The 18,006-nt window shown below is 40.4% G+C and overlaps 1 protein-coding gene across 3 annotated transcripts in view; it reads left to right on the forward strand.

Moving 5' to 3' along the window:
* The window catches only part of GRM1 (glutamate metabotropic receptor 1), a 434,402-nt gene that overhangs the window by 409,720 nt on the left and 6,676 nt on the right, over positions 1-18,006 (forward strand). Inside the window, exon 9 of one of the 3 annotated variants that reach the window (XM_027972530.2) lies at positions 13,664-13,748. The exons of the other annotated variants lie outside the window; for them this stretch is intronic. Coding sequence (XP_027828331.1) covers positions 13,664-13,724 — 61 coding nt within the window. The 3' untranslated portion in view covers positions 13,725-13,748. The remainder of the gene's footprint in view (positions 1-13,663; positions 13,749-18,006) is intronic. 3 annotated transcript variants of the gene reach the window in all.

The raw sequence follows: 18,006 nt of genomic DNA on the forward strand, positions 1-18,006 counted from the left end.
GAGAGGAGAGGGAGCAGGAGGGATGGTTATAGATCCATCCCTGGGCAGCTTAGGGACTTTAGCCAGTGATTCTGTCAGTGTCTTATTGAAAGAGAACTGCAAGCCATTTTAATAAGATTTTATTTAGCTCCAACTGTTTAAAGTCAAAAGTTATTACAGGGCGTATCCTAGTATAAAATTACTCTTGCTCTGATGGTTAGAATGGGCTCAAGGCCTGACACACATTAGGAAGAAAAGCTCTAATGACTCACTCACACACCTAATGTGTGCTGGCCATTGAGACAAGGGCAGGGAGTGCCATGGTGAACAAAACAGATCCAGCCCCTGTCTTTGTGGAAAGTTGGATCCTGGCCAGGAGAACAGACATTAAACATGTAATTACAGGTGTAGTAAGTGTTTGTAAGGATAAATACAAGGTGTTACAAGAGTGTTATTAAGAGGATCTAACCAGTCCTGATGTGTAGAAGCTGGACATGCTCCCAGGATGAAGGATTATTTAGGTTAGGACTCCTGAAGGATAAAGGGGGTTAGCTAGGACAGGAAGGGAGTTAGTGTGGCAGACAAGTCAAGGAATCAGTGTAAAGGCTCTGAGCTAAAAGACCAAAAATACAAAAGCCACTGATGGCTGAAGGATGTCAAGCAATTCCAGGATGCCAGAGGTGAGAATAAAGGGAAGTATGATAAGGAGATGAGAAGGGTCAGCTCAGACCAGATCATGCAGGGCCTCCATAAGGACCTCAAAAGTGTGGTTCTTGTCCTCTGAGCAAGGGAAGGCCACCCCAGTCACCACGCAGCAGGGCGCTGTCATTAGCGAGAAGTGTGCTCTACAGCTAGCACTTCACGCTCAGTGTGGAGGACACGGGAGAGCAAGGTGCAGGTTTGGGTGCTCTGGGAGGAGACTCGTAGGAAATTATAGTGACCTGACCTAGGGTTTTGACAGTTGCGGTTAAAGAGAGTGAACACAGAGAATTGCTTAAGAGGTAAAAATAGAAGGAAAGATTGTTCACAGAAATTCAGAGTAGGTGGAGCTGTGCAGTCACTTCAGGGTAGTTTAGCTCCAAAGCCCATAATACATGAACTGTTACCAGATTAAATGTGTTATCACACCCAAGATGTGGTTGTTCTATAAGAGAGGGAGACTGATAAGACCCAAAAGCAGAGAAAAGCAGTTACTCAAACAAGCATTGGGAATGGCCATAGAGCTCTCTGATGAGGAGATGAGGGGAGGAGATGGTGACCCATGGGCTTTGAAAACTTAGGTCCAAATGACAAGATGAATCCCAGGACTAAAAGGATGAAGCAAACTATATTGGCTTAATGCCATCAAATGTTTTAATACTGAAACTTGCAACTCTCCACCCCTTCTTCTGATTCCCTGAGAGCAAGTAACTAGTAATTATTATATTTTCCTATTTATATACAGTTTTATATTCAAAGTCCTATACATAATTTTCCACAATTTCCTGAAAATGCAATTGCAATTCTGTAACTAAAAATCAGTCGATACAGAGCATTGCCATCACCCTGGAAAGCTTGCTCATGTTCCTTTCTAATCTGTCCCACTATCTAGTTATTGCTATTTAGTCACTAAGTTGCGTTCAACTCTGATTCTTTTCTGACTCCTTGGAATGTAGCCTGCCAGGCTCATCTGTCCATGGGATTTCTCAGGCAAGAATACCAGACTGGGTTGCCATTTCCTTCTCCAGGGGATCTTCCTGACCCAGGGATTGAACGCTCGTCTCCTGAATCACAGGCGAATTTTTTACCATTGAGACACTAGGGAAGACCTCCACTATCTACAAAAGTGAAGGTGTTAGTCCCTCAGTCGTGTCTGACTCTGTGACCCCATGAACTGTAACCCGCCAGAGTAGAGACAACCTCTATTCTGATTTCCTTCCCCATAGATTAGTCTTGCCTGCTCTTACTCCATAAATGTGAAATTGTATACTTTTTCCTACTATAGCTGTGTATTTTATTTTTTATTGGAGTATAATCGCTTTGCAATGTTGTGTTAGTTTCTGCTGTACGATTAAGTAAATCAGCTATACGTATACATATACCCCTCCCCCTTGAGCCTGCCTCCTCTACTTCCATCCCTCGCTCCAGGTCATCACAGAGCACCAAGCTGATCTTCCTGCGCTATATAGCAGCTTCCCACTAGCTATCTGCTTTTTACACATGGTAATGTATACATGTCAATCTTTCTCTCCCAGTTTGCCCCACCTTCACATGACTTTCTGTCCAAAGGGAACTTTCAGAGATTCTCTTTAATATCTTCAAGTGTTTCTGAAACTTATTCATTACCTCTTAGTTAAGAACCTCTACTTCCACTCTGAACCTGTTCTTTGAATCTGTTCTTTGAATCTGTTCTTCTGTATCAAGAATCATTGAATGTTCCAATGGAAAAAAATAACTTGAAGATTATCTCCTTACCTCTCTGAAGTTCTCTTCTTCCTGACTTAGTCTCTTGGATTCTGGTTGCCATGAGAGCTTCTCGATGTCTTTAAATGGTTTTTCAAAATATTTTACCTGTTTTCTGATAGTTGTTTTCAGTGGGGGAGCTATAGTTTATCCCAAGGAATTATATCTTACCTGGAAACAAAAGTTCTCTTATACCAATTTTAATATTTCCCCTTCATCTTTCTCAAGTTATGAGATTTATCATAATCTTTATCAGGTTATGATACTGACAAGATTTCTTTTAGGGCTATGGTGACTACGTCTAATACTGTAAAAGAAATTACATGATACTTGCCTATCAGTCTGTGTAGTCTGTTGTCTATTTGTCTATGATAATTGTCTATCAGTGTCTTTTCAGGTTTCCTGGGTGATGGTATGATGATATTAACACCTCTGCTTAAACAGATATGATAATGAAAACTATATCTAATATTAATGCTGTAGTCAAGGATATTAAAAACGTCACAAAGTTAAGTGAACTAAGTTCTTTTTAGTTATCATTAATTTTAAGCTTTTTACGAAAGTAATAATTTTATCTTCTGTCTTGTTTCACAACATCCTGAGGTGACAATTTTAGTTTTAGGCAAGTTGTTTTCATCATCTCTTTCTCTCACTCCCTGTGATAAATCAGAGCAAAATAATACAAAGACTCACTTTGTCAGTTTGGCACCTAAAGTTTATCTGGAAATATACCAGGGTTTTCTTTTTTCCTTTTATGTACTTTAAGTTGTAATTTTTTTCTAATTTTGAGCGTTTACTTTTTCATTAATAAAGATGCCTATATGTGAAAATAAATATTGAGAATATATATAAAATAAAGCAGTTTATTTACAGTATAAAGACTAAATTTACCAGAATTTTGAATTAAGAAAGACTTCAGGACCTACAAAATATTAGTGTGAATTTCCAAATTCTGTCATTTGTTTTTAATTATTATTTAATTATTTTGGCCACCTGACTTGTGGGATCTTAGTTCCCAACCAGGGACTGAACCCAGGCCCTCAGCACTGAGAAGGCAGGGTCCCAACCACTGGACTGCCAGGGAATTCTCTCAAATTTCTGTGATTTCCACTTAGTAGCTCCTCATATATTTGAATATATATTTAGGATTTTTACCTTTTTTCAGCAAAAGAAAATATATTCAAAATTCTCATATAATACCTTAGTTCATTGGGATAAAGCTAAAAGAAGAGGGAATTATACTTCTGAATTATGTATTATAAATTTCTTTTTGTACTAACAGTTACAGCTTATCTTACATATTTTAATAAGTGATAAATATTAATTGAGAATTTGGAAAATACAGGAAAACACAAAACAGCTAATAAAAATCACCTGCAACTCTACCCATACACAGAGAAAAACTATTATTAACAGTTTTATATATAGTTTAGTTTTTGCACACACACATACACATTATTTTTGCTAATTTTTTAATGTAAATTTTGCTGGAGATTTTGCTGGAAATTTTATGACAGTTGATGTTAAGTATGAGAATTGGTTTAGGAATTATTACCAAAAATAATACATGCTTTTGATATTCCTGCAATTACCAAAGCGATAAAGGAGCTCAGGATTATTTCTGTATTATTTTCATATAAGGAATATTTCATCCTGTTTTGTTTATTCAACCATTCATTCAATACTTACTGCAAATAGATGATCATATGTCTCTCTGTGCCCAGGAAAGTCCCAGTTTATGCTTTTTTCCATGATGATTTTTAAGAGCACTGCCTTCATTCTTAAAAGTAATCGATTTGAATGAAAAATTACATGGTTTTCTTTTATTTTAAAAATTGAGACAGATAAAAGGGGATTAAAGTAGCATGCAATGGTAAATCAATCATGGATCCTGCCCTCAGAAACTATGACCTGTCTACTGTTGGAGATAAGAATTAAAATCAATAAGTTACATAATAAGTGAAAAATATCACAGGGGAGATGCAAAGATATAATACAGATTGCAGTCTAATCAAGATCTTGTTAAACATTTTAGAATTCGAGGGGAAATTTGTGAAGATGCTCTGTTAAAAATCTTGAAGGGATATACCCTATGATAGACTGATTCCTATACAAACTGCAAAGCAACTTTGCTCAGCTCAGTTCCTGATTGGATTAGGTTTATTTGTCCCACTCTACTTGGGCTAACCAGGTGGTGCTAATGGTAAAGAACCAGCCTGCCAGTGCAGGGGACGTAACAGATGTGGGTTCAATCCCTGTGTCAGGAAGATCTCCTAAAGGAGGACATGGTGACCCACTTCAGTGTTCTTGCCTGGAGAATCCCATGGATGGAGGAACCTGGCAAGCTACAGTCCATGGGATCGCAAAGAGCTGAGCATGACTGAAGTGACTTTGCATGCACACATGTCCCACTCTACTTGGCAGAAAAAGAAAAATGGTGATGCAACTCTGGTAGAGATAACTCCGAACCTTTAGAACATCTATAGAATCTTATTTTATATATTTATTGTTGGGGTCCTTTAACAGACCAGGACCTGGCGGTCCAGAGTCAACGATAAGAAAGTGAAAGAGAGAGCTGGAGGGAGGGAGAGAGAGAGAAAGAAAGAAAGAAAGAAAGAAAGATACAGGGACCCAAGCTCTGATGGAGCAAAGGTGTTTAAATGATTTCTCTGTGAATATATAAAGGCTGTGGTACAAGAAATTTCTTTCCACAATGGTAAAGATCAGAAAACCAAATGTACAGCAACTGTTACCACGGGAACACGGGATTAATAACAGTTACAAGGCCAGGAGACAAAGATTCTATAGATGTTCTAAATGTCAGGGAATGTTTAACAGGAGGATTCCAAAGTGCTATTTCTCACAAGTCCTTTGTTTCTTTCTAAGTGGAACAGTGCTGCTCCCAGAAACTGAGGTCATTATGTGAGACAGGCTTGAATCTCCTTTAGTAAACATTCTCTTTACGACAAAACTGCTTAGTCTCGATCCTCCTGTTAAACATTCCTGACATTTAGAACATCTATAGAATCTTATTTTATATATTTATAATGTCTTATCTTATAAAACATGTTTAGGTATGGAAAAGTGAGAGCCATATAACAACGAAAATACCACAAAGGAAACAGACGCTAGAAGGAGACCCACAGGTGAAACACCGATCACTGTTGGAGGTGTTAGAAACCAAATCATACTCTGAACGTTGACAAATAAGACTCATCCATATAGCTTGTGTTTTCTGTTTGAACGTTATCTCAGAGGAATTAAGTAACTGATAAGTCTTTTTCTTTTACAGAGAAATCTAATTAACATCTACAGAAGATATCAGTCAGTCAGTTCAGTCACTCAGTCATGTTTGACTCTGCGATCCCATGAATTGCAGCACGCCAGGCCTCCCTGGTGGGCTACAGTCCATGGGGTCGCTAAGAGTCGGACACGACTGAGCAACTTCACTTTCACTTTTCACTTTTATGCATTGGAGAAGGAAATGGCAACCCACTCCAGTGTTGTTGCCTGGAGAATCCCAGGGACGGGGGAGCCTGGTAGGCTGCCGTCTATGGGGTCGCACAGAGTTGGACACGACTGAAGCGATTTAGCAGCAGCAGCAGGCCTCCCTGTCCATCACCAACTCCCGGAGTTCACCCAAACTCATGTCCATTGAGTCAGTGATGCCATCCAGCCATCTCATCCTCTGTTGTCACCTTCTCCTCCTGCCCCCAATCCCTCCTAGCATCAGAGTCTTTTCCAATGAGTCAACTCTTTGCATGATGTGGCCAAAGTATTGGAGTTGCAGATTTAGCCATTAGTCCTTCCAAAGAACACCCAGGACTTATCACCTTTAGAATGGACTGTTTGGATCTCCTTGCAATCCAAGGGCCTCTCAAGAGTCATAGAATGATAACTGCATTATTTTATTGTTTTGTAAAAAAGTAATTGATCTATATAATGTCACCAATGACCACTAAAACAATTAGATGAAGGACTGATGGGGAGTTTTATAATCTATACATCAGGCTGACAGCCTTAAATCCACTGATCAGTCTTAATGTGATTATTAGAAGACCCAGTTTATGTTCTTCCCCATGTGGTATAACAGAGAGAAACCACCTCTAATGAACTGTTCTCTCCATACAATTGATCATGAAGCGGATCAAGAATTCAGATCTAACCATAATTCCTAGGAAATACAGGTAACAGAGAAACATGTTAAATGAGACATAGAGACTCAATCCATAAAATTCATAATCTGGATGCTTCTTCAACAGATAGATAGCAAGCAAAAAGGATGAGGGAACATCCATAGATTATAAAAGACATAAGACTCACAGAGAAAATATGATACATAAATATTTTTTCTATGATGATTTGAAAATCAAAAGTAAAATAAAAATATAGAGATGAGACTTCCCTGGTGATCCAGTGGTTAAGACTTCGCCTTCCAATGCAGGGGAGTGTGGGTTCAATTCCTGGTCCAGGAGCCAAAAGCCAAGGGCCAAGATCCCATATGCCCCTTGGCCAAAAAATCCCAAGCCATAACAGAAACAATATTGTAACAAATTCAATAAAGGCTTCAAAAATATAGAGACAATCAGGAAATTAAAATATTGATTATTTAATATAAAAATGTTAATATCAAATATTGTGCCCAGTCGTGTCTGACTCTTTGCAAACCTATGGACAGAAGCCCACCAGCCTCCTTTCTTCATGGGGTTTCCCTGGAAAAAATATTGGAATGGGTTGCAACTTCCTGCTCCAGGAGACCTTCTTGATCCAGGGAACCTAGGGATTAAACCTGAGTCTCCTGCATCTCCCGTATTGGCGAGAGGATTCTTTACCAATGAGCCACCTGGAAAGCCTAATATCAAATATTAAAGAATCACTATTAATGTGCTTTCGTGGTGATTTAGTCTCTAAGTTGTGTCCGACTCTTGCAATCCCATGGACCGCAGCCTGCCAGGCTCCTCTGCCCATGGGATTCTCCAGGCAAGAATACTAGAGTGGGTTGCCATTTCCTTCTCCAATTAATGTACTTTGGGAAATATTTTTCCTTTTATTATAAAATTGTGCACCTGTATGGCAGGCATATATACTAAATTCTTTATGGATGGAATGACACTGTTTTAGATTTGCTTTAAAATAAATAAATGGCAAGTATAGATGAAACAAGATTCACATACATATTGGCTATTATTGAAGCTGGCTAATAGGGATATGGGTTTCATTTTAGAATTTTTCCATTTTCATATATTTAAAACATTTTTCTTAATAAAGAGACAATTTTAAAGATGTCTGAAAAGCAAGCTGAATTAGAAAGAATAACAGGGATTCTCACATAGCACTGTAAAATTTGCAAGCATTTTGCAGAGCAATTTGGCAGTATATAAGAAAGAATACTGCGCATTTGCAAAAATCCATCAACTCTACTTCTCAATCCACACCAGAGAAAAGCTTTCTCATATATGTGCAAGGAGAGATAACCAAGAATGTTTACTACAATATTGCTTAAAATATCAGGGTATAAGAAGTAACCTAAATGGCCATCAGTAAGAGAATTGATTATATTCTTGATAATGAAGTATTTATTCAATTTAGTTTAAGTTAATGAACTAGAGCTATGTATATTAACATAATACTGTGCAAAAAGTGCAGATTGCTGAATGGAAATATTGTGTGATGCTATGAATGTGAAATCTAATAACATGCTAAGTCATATCACAATGATAATAATATTTATTAATCTATACATGTTGAAAAGGTATTAATATATGCCAAGTATGATATATACCAAATTTTCTCTTGAAAAGAAGAGGATTGGTGTTAAGAATAATACATAGAGTGCTTCAAATTTATCCCTGATGTTTTCAAAAGAAAAGGAACCCTAATAAAACAGAATGTTAATATTTGACAAACCTATGATGGTAATTGAGTTGAATTTTATTAGCTCATTTGCTATAGTTTCTTATTAACTTAGAAATCTTTACAATTAAAGATTTTAAAATAGAACAATATTTTATACTACATTATTGTCTTTATAGGAAACCTTACTATACTAAATTAGATGTGCAGGTATTATAAGGAAGAGTAAAACACCAACCAGTTACAATAGGTCTATATATACAGTCAGCTCTATTTTCCACTCTGATGCATGAATGCTGAAAAATAACATATTTAAATTCAGATAATGGAAAAATGCATTTGACTTTGGAAAGCAGTCAGAGGTAGAAATTATCCCATTTATTTATAACAAAAAAAGATAGATATCTTCTACAAAAATGGTCTTGAGTGATTGCTGTCAATCTTTATGATTACTTTGGACAGCTGCCACATTATTTCCATGGTGACCATCTGGAATTGCATAGACCACTTTATCTCTGCTAAAAGACTCACCTCCAAACCTGTCATAGACATGCAGATTCAGACACAGACGGCTAGCTTGGCTCTGTACCTAGCTTTTACCCACTCCAGATACATCCACTCAATCTTGCTAATGTTTCTTGGGAGAAAAATATTCTAGAAAGAAAACTATTTTATACTAGAAGTTATTAAAATTCCTGAATAAGGCAAGTGGTTAAAATTTATGAGTAAAACAACGTGAAGTTTGAGATACTCTGAGTTAGTCTAACTTAAATACACACTGAGACTTAAAATATCTACCTTTTATCTGTATTTTATTCTTCCAGTATTCTGGGCTTCCCAGGTGGCACTAGTGGTAAAGAACTCACCTACTCATGTAGGAGACATAAATGCTGCAGATTTGATCCCTGGGTCGGGAAGATCCCCTGGAGGAGGGGATGGCAACCCACTCCAGCATTTTTGCCTGGAGAATTACATGGACATTTCTAGTAACGTCTTAAGCAGGGATGGCATTTTGCTATTGGAAGCATTTTCACATGTACTGTATCAACAATCCTTCTTTATGGATGAAAAACTGAGTCTGAAAGAGGCAAATACACAGTTGGAAAGTATCTGGTCTCCTGAATCCTTGGCCTGAAATCTTATTGCTATATTATAATGAATAAGACTTGTCTGTAACAACTTCTCAAGCTGACGTAAAAAATAGTTCTTAGCATAGAAACCAATGTATGGGTGACTTGCTGTAAAGAAAATAACACATGAAAGCAAAGCATATGGGAGTAAGTACACTCAAAGAGTGATGTTGTTGCTGTTGCTCAGTTGCTAAGTTCTGTCTGACTCTTTGCAACCCTATGGACTGTAGCATCCCAGGCTTCCCTGTCCTTCACTATCTCCCTGAGTTTGTTCAAATTCGTGTTCATTGAGTTGATGATGCCATCCAACCATCTCATCCTCTGTCATCCCCTTCTTTTCCTGCCCCCAATCCCTCCCAGCATCAGGGTCTTTTCCAATGAGTTAACTCTTCACATCAGATGGCCAAAGTATTGGAGCTTCAGCTTCAGTATCAGTCCTTTCAGTGAGTACTCAGGGTTGATTTCCTTTAGGACTGACTGATTTTATCTCCTTGAAGTCCAAGAGACTCTCAAGAATCTTCACCAGAAAGATTATGTGGACAATGGTAACAGATGGGAGAAGCTATGCACAGAACTAGAAGGGATTTTGAAGAAAGAAAGAGAAGAAAGGAGGAAAAGAAGGGAAGGAAGAAAAGAAGCATGGAAGGGGAAAGAAAAAAAAAAAAAGAATTCACTTCCAGAAGAAACTGAAGATGAATCCTTCTAACTAAACTTCTGGGGTTTCATTAAATCCGCAATTTCTGCCAAAAGATTCAGCACAGATTTGGGACTTATATTTGACAAGCCCCCATATGCTGCATTTTCCCTCCAAGCTTTTACTCTGGCTTGTGGGCTCTGGGGTTGGTTGAATATGTGGTTCTATAGTTGCTAAAAATACCCTGAAGTCCAGCTCCTTCACTCAGATTTTATGCAGTTGGTAGAATGGCCACATTGGAATCAGATGTTCCAATTTTTGACTTGTAGCCTTTAATAATCCACCTCTTATATAAAAGTAACATCTGTATACACGGGTCATTTACATTTCAACACAAAGTCAAAGTTGAAAACTAAAGAAATGGCACCATGAAGGAGAAGTTGTCATTTTTTTCAGGTATGTCAATCAATAGTAAAGACGGCTTTGGTATTGTCTGGAATAACTGCATGAAGTGTAGCTGTCAATATGGTTGAAGCCCCCAAAGGAACCACGGAGCTATCTATAGCTGCAAGGGTAGTTTCAAGTCAGCTGCAGGGGGGCAGTTTCCTGCCCCAGTTTCCAGGAGACACCACTGCTGATCTGGTCAGGCATGCCACACTGTGTGCGCCTATGCTAATGTCAGCAGGGAGAGCCTCTAAGATGCCAGGATGTTTCCCTGTGCTTTTTATCATCATCCATACATCTCAGCAGACAGGACCAGCTATATCATTTGCAGCAATGGCACCCCACTCCAGTACTCTTGCCTGGAAAATCCCATGGATGGAGGAGCCTGGTAGGCTGCAGTCCATGGGGTCGCTAGGAGTCGGACACGAATGAACGACTTCACTTTCACTTTTCACTTCATTCATTTGAAAAGGAAATGGCAACCCACTCCAGTGTTCTTGCCTGGAGAATCCCAGGAACGAGGGAGCCTGGTGGGCTGCTGTCTATGGGGTCGCACAGAGTCGGACATGACTGAAGCGACCTAGCAGCAGCAGCAGCAACAGTGCAAAATGAAGACCTGGAGCCCCTGTTTGAACACGTAGAAGGAAAAATGTTAACGGTACTAAAATACAAAGCCATTTCTTTTCAGCCAGCTTCCCCTCCAGCCAGTTACTGGGTAGATGCCATGCAGAAACTAAACCTGGGCAACTCCCCTTTTCCAGTGCCCCCTGCCCCAACTCATGGTGGACTGGGGACCCCCAAGGATATTGCAACACCACCTCAGAGACTGACAAGGTACCTGCATGGAGGAGGGGTACAAGGCTCATCCCTGCCCTGTTACTTGCCAGATGCACAAAGGACGTGCCAGTGCAGGGAGGAGGTGGCCGTGGCCACTTGCTCCCTTGTGATGCTGTGGGGTAAAAAGACCTTGTTGCCAGATCCTGATCTGATCTTCCCACATCCATGCTGATGGTTGCCTGGCAGGGGAGGAGGGTGGCAGTGATCATTGGGCAGGGGTGGGTAGTGGGAGGCTGGATGGGTTCTGGTCGCCAAGGCAGAGTAGAAGAATGTGGGGTAAGGAGAGAAGCTGCAAACCTGTCCAGGGAGCCAGGACTATGCATAAGATGAGGCTCTAAGCCCCTCCCTATGCATTAAGTTTCCACATGCAGCATCACTTATAAAACACAAATTAAGTGATAAAATTATTTGTGAATTTCAAAAAGATGAACTGAGAACACTAAACCCTGAGTTCAGAGCCCTTCGCATGAGAGACCCACCGGTGTCTGTATTGGTCACGGGCCAGGAAATCAGCTCTGCTAGGGTCCTGTCTTCTCTATACCATTGGACCAGGCCACATATGGACATTATCTAAAGAAGAACTAATTGGAGGCTTCAAGGGGATCAGGCAATTCAGCAAGGCAAAGCCAAATGCTTTGAGTGTATTTTCTGTCTTCATGAGGAATGAAATTGTTTTAATATTACTTTACAGGTGAAATGCCCTTTTCTGCCAATAACTTCATTTATATATTCAAACATCATATTTTTGTTTCTGGGCATCTACCACTAATGTTTTCATGACCTTTATGACTGCAGATGGGCACAGTAAGTGTCATATTGCTTTGACTTATTCAATAGCAAACATGATCTCTTTGTCTAATTTTCTTGAGTAAATGGACTAGTGCGGTGCAAATGAAATTATACCAAAGTGTTTCAAGTGTTTCATCTTATCTCTGGATGAGAATTTCAGATCTTTCTGGATAGCTCGTGTGCTCTCAAATGGTTTACTGAATGGTCTAAACTTGATGGAAATGTATATATTGATCAGTTTTATTTTTCTCCTTCACCCTCAACTGTGCTATGAAAAATCTTTTTGCTCACCTTCTACGTTCAGATTAGAGTCCTTGCTTACAGGTATTAAAGAGACATTCCACAGTGCTCTTGTTTCAGATCTCAAAACTCACATCTCTCCTTCCCAGAACAATGTCAGGCCTCAGCCTGAAATCTTTTTCTGCCTCTTCCTTCCCTCTTCTGAACTTCCCCTCTTCTGCCTGCTTTGATAGGAAAGAGAGATAGGAAGGTTGGCAAACGCCTTTGATTTGCCTGGAGCTGTTATGGTCCTCTTCTGATTAACACTGCATAATTGCCACCAGGATCTTGGGTAGATTGGCCCAAGGATGATTGGCAGAGAACATTTGTGAGAAAGCCTTATAGAGGACTTCATGACTGCAGTCTTGTCCATACCACTCATAGCACCTGCTGATGGTTCTCCTTTAGCGTCTTCTTCCTAAATTCTTTTCTGTGATTGGCTGCCCTCTTAATATGGAGTGAGACTAAAATGGCTTTGTCCCACCAGCTTCTAAAGAGGGAAGCTCATGTTTCCTTAACTAGTGGGAAATCCAGGTAGCCTCAATCCAACAAATGCTGAAAAGGCCATCTGTGCATGGCCGGCACATAAGCCTTGACATGTCTAGTGAAGAATCTTCTCCACTTACCAGACCCACACACTGTGCTATATAGAGAGACATCCAACCAGGGCCTGAGATGAATTTCTTCCCTGGGGGGAGGTTCATCCAGTCTCTTGCCACTTCCCTTCTTTCCACCTCTGGATATGTTCCATCTTGTGAGGGCCAAGAGATACCTGTGACTTCATGTGAAGTAACAGCATTCCTTTTATGATAACATAATATGGAGTCAAATTAGCACTACAATTAAACGTCACAGTGTAAGATGTAAATCTGTAAGCATGCTTTAAGACGGGTGGTGGGTTGGAAGATTCAGATGGAATCCACTGCCTCTAAGAATAAAAGAGGGTATCAAGATTGGAGGGAAAAGAGCCAATTTGGGAGAGACATACACACGGCAAAAAAATAAAGCATCTGCCACTTGAAAAGAGATGGTCCCACCAGGTAAAGGAAAGAATGCACTCCACTGACGTGACTTTCAGAATTGGTCCTGGCAGTAAGACGCACCTGGGCAGGACAAGGAAAGTGCAGGATGTGGAGGTGGAGTGACCCAGAGAAAGGCTCAGGAGGCAGGCTCGGCCCTGCCCCTGCCCAGGCACCGCCTGAGCGGTGTGATCACCATCTCTATGTACGTGTGTAACCACTCACTCACTGGGTATCTTTTTCTTTTCAATCCTCAGGAAGAGGCAGCCAGAATTCTCGCCCACCAGCCAGTGTCCGTCGGCACATGTGCAGCTTTGAAAACCCCCACACTGCAGTGAATGTGTAAGAGAAGCTGCATGGAAAATAGAGTGGTTTGCCCCTCGCTTTCTCTCTCCTGGGTTTTTCTACTTTCTAACACGGAAGCAAGTGGTGCATGCCATCGAGGACGAGGAGCCCTTACGTGCCATGGTTTGCACGACTGCCTTAATTTGTCCATCATTCTTAAAGGGACACTGTCAAGTTGTTAGTCTTTCTGCTTTTATTTCTTATATTTTCATGCAAGATGCAACACTTTTCCCATTCTAGAGGTTCACTTTTGTTTGTGACTCCCACTCACAAGCTTGAAAGTGAATTTTCCCCTTTTACAAATTTGTCAGCTTCTCCTGGGCAAACAGAGCTCTTTTCTTTTATTTTCTTTGCTTTTTTCTTTTTTTTTTTTTTCGCTGCTGCACAAATGTTTGATATGATCCTGTCTGCATTTAAGTAAAGCCATAATTTGGATGGAAGAATTCCATAATGTCAGTTGGAGCAGGGGGTCGGTGGGCACCAAGATGAATCTCCGCTAGGTGCCTCCTATCCCCCGGGGAGCACAAAAGTTTTGAGTCCCCCCCCCAAAAAGTGAGTTTTGCAAAAGGAAAGGAATTATTTTCCCAGAATTCGGAGCGCTTTTATCAGATTTTCTCCATCTGATAAAACGGTGCATGTTTGGTCCAATTTTTGACCTTTAGATCTTGACAGTGTCTCTTTAAGTCAACAAAAGAACATAAACCATGTTCAATTCATTGTGCACGGAGTCTGTGGTCATTCTCAGCTGTTCCTTTACAGCCCTTCAAACTCCTGGGAGAGTCAAAGGTACACATTCCTGCAGCAGAAGGGAGCTCCCTGATGAGGTGTCTGTGGCTCAAATAGCTCTTCAGACGAGAAGAGCCCAGTTTGTTCAATTGTTTGCTACTAAGCCTGGCCATGGAGCCCAGTGAATGGGGTCCTAGCGGCTTTTCTCTTCACTCAGTGGAGTGCATTGGGAAATTGTGTTCTGACGTCCCCTGGAAAAGCCCCAATAGAACGAGTGTGGTCTCGATCAAATCACACTGACCGTTAGAGGGAAATAGGTGCGGTTGGGAGGACTCTGCACAGTGAGATCAGAGCCTCTCTCATCTTCCAGGATGCATTCTCTCTAATTCTCCCAAGTCCAAAAGCACTGAGTGTTTCTTGCATCAAGGGTTGAGTCTGACCAAGGACACAGTAAAGACATCCTGATGATGACAGCTGCTGGCTGCCTGTCAAAAGGAATTGATGGGTCTAGGAGACGTGCTTGTCCTGGCATGACAGCAGGGCCAAAGAGAGAGGAGAGGCACCTAACGTTTCTTGACTTTAAGGTGAGTGCCTAAAAACAACAAAGGTGGAAAGTGGTCCATCCATGGTAGGTGACCAAAAATAGTGCAACAGTCAGCAAAGCAAACAGGTTGATTAGAAAGAAGTTTTGCAATAAGACTATTCAAGCTTCCTGGAGACAATAAAGGATCAGGAAGAAACTAGTAGCTTCCAAGCTGTGCACCATAGACTAAGACTGGCTATTTTAGCCCTAGTTGTCCCCCCCCACCAAAAAAAATATATATATATATATATATATATATATATTCTTTTTGTGACCTTCGATTTCCACAGCTCTTGTGAACAAGCCAGGCAAAAGGACTAGTGATAGAAATAAAGCTGCCTACTGGATCTTTAAGGTCTGCCTGGATCTCCCCCGCCTCTGAGGAATAAGCCCTGCAGAGCAATGCAGCTGCCCTGTATTTCCAGGGCAAATGTGAGGACTCCAGGTACTGCCAAAGAGCATCAAGGGACTTGCTATTAAAGTGATAAGTCTGGAAGCATGGAGCATAGAATAAACCAGAATGCTTCATCTGAACTTTCTTCAAAAGGAACATAATCTAGGCTCATCTATACTTCCTGGAAGAATATAACTGCAGCTAGTTTACCTCCACTGAAACAACACTGCTGTACCAATATGTTGTCATAAATAAATGCTGGCACCAGAATTTCTTTCCTCAGCCAGCTATCATGATTATGTTTGGCCAAAGGCCGTTTAAAATATACTTAGAAAAAAATCTAAGGACTTAGCTGGCAGTCCAGCAGTTAAGACTTTGCCTTCCAATGCCGGGGGCTATGGTTTCCATCCCTGGTCCAGGAGCTAAGATCCTATGTGTCTTGCAGCCAAAAAACCAAAACAAAACATAAGCAATATTTTAACAAATTTAATAAAGACTTTAAAAATGGTCCACATTAAAAAAAAAAAGTCTTAAAAAAAGAGAAAGTTTAGAAACCATCAGAATTCTACTCTTCAGTTGGAAATATATTTGTCAGTTTTCTTGAGATAGTAGACCCTAAACCTGGACAAAGTTTATGGGCTCTTGCATACTCTGTTGACCTTGATGAGCTAATTTAATTTGTAGATGTCTTTTTCTTTATTAATTTATTGGAGAAGGCACAATGCTTAATAAAAGCAAACTGATTTTATGTTGTCTTTTATCCCAAATCATATAACTTTACGATATTCAACGTGATTGATCTGAAGATTCTCAAAGGAGGATTGTACACTTAGACTTTGTAATATTGTAAATTTCAGCAAGTCAAATGATTTTCTGACCAGCTTAGGATAAAGTTAGAATCAGCAAGGAGAGGGGATATAATTCACAATGCTACTTAAGGCTTCCTATCAGCAGCAACTTCAGTGTTCTCATCATATTAAAAAGCATTTATCTTCACCAACACATTCAGAAATCCTCTACCTTATAAGCAATGCTGATTCAATAAGATGAGAAATTTTGAAAGTTCAGAGGAGTTTCTGAATATTGAATGTTCAGAGAAGCTTCCAGAGAATATATATTGAATATACAGATTTAGTGGGGGAAGCTTTCAAGAAGGGAAGCTGGAGTTAGTGGGAGTTCTTTGTATTGAAGACTAGCTTGGGGTTGCCTAAGAAAATGGGAGTCTGACTCAAATGGTTTCAAACAGTTCCCAACGCCTGAGATGCTACAAGGATCACTATTCAAGCTGCAATATGGTACCAGCTTTCTGAAGAACATGGAGGTGAGATACCTGGACTGGGCAGCTCTGGCTTCCCATCCAGGCGGGTCTCCCTTAGGGCAACACCAGCCTTTCCTTGGAAGGCCACATGTCCTGGCCACAGCTGCTGGGTCACAGCGGAGCCAGCCACAAGCCTGTGGCTGTGGTTTGTTTTCTTGGTGAGCCATTCTCTTCACTCTATGACCCAGTGGCATTTCCTGCTTCCATTTTCATTTTCAAAGAAAACAAATGTTACCCTGCTCAGGTTCCCAGGACTGAGACTTCCCTCCCCAAGGGAAGACCTCGCCTTGCCTGGGCTCTTTGGAAGCCATCCTTCTGTCTGCTGTGCAGCTATTAAGCCTAGTGGCAGAGACTTGAGTTGGACATAAGGGAGACAGGTGTTGAGCAAGCTTCCCCCTCAGGCAGCTTGTGCAGGATGCTTTCCTCCGGATCTCAAACACCCACCCACTGGTATTCCTGTTTTAGGCCTCTCCGGAGCAGAGAGCAGCGTACTCTGCAGATGTAACTAGTACTTACCGAAACAAATAAAACAGACAGGATCACTCTGAATGCCAAAGATATACTAATCTGTTTACACCACCCACTTCCAACTCTTCTCTAAAGTGCTGTAAATTGTGGGTCTTCTGTTTGGGGGTGGGAGGGCAGGAATTGTGATACTTATCTAATGAAAGAAAAACCAAAGCAAGATCCTGAGCCGGTTGGAGCTGGAATTGCAGCCCTCCGCCCTCTAGCTCTGCTGACTCTCTGTGTATCTCATCCTCTGTGTCTCTAGTCCCTCCCAGGCCTAACAGCGATTTCCTCCAATTACTTCAGTATCAGTAAATATATTTAGCCACTCAAGGTATCCTCTGACAAGGTGCTTTCTGACAATTTTGTGGTGTTTCTAAATCAGATTGCTTTTCCTTAAGATTAAGGAACCAAGTAACATTAAATAATAGAAGAAAGAAGCCGGCGGCTTTGAAAGATAAGGTATTAAAACTACCTTGGATTAAATAAAAGTATTACTTCATAATAATATTGTATCTTTATAATGTATTTATTGCTTTTTACTGCCCCATATTTTATACATTTTTCTCTTCTTAATATCACAGCAATGAGTTCGTAACCTTTTCAAACAGGATAATCACTTTTCACACCAAAACAGTTATCAAATACTCACCTGAACCTGTGATAGTAATCGTACCTTTATTAGCTTGAACACAAAACACACCAAAAACAGCTTCTCAGAACTTAG

This window comes from Ovis aries, chromosome 8, assembly GCF_016772045.2.
Source record: "Ovis aries strain OAR_USU_Benz2616 breed Rambouillet chromosome 8, ARS-UI_Ramb_v3.0, whole genome shotgun sequence".
NCBI lineage: Eukaryota > Metazoa > Chordata > Mammalia > Artiodactyla > Bovidae > Ovis > Ovis aries.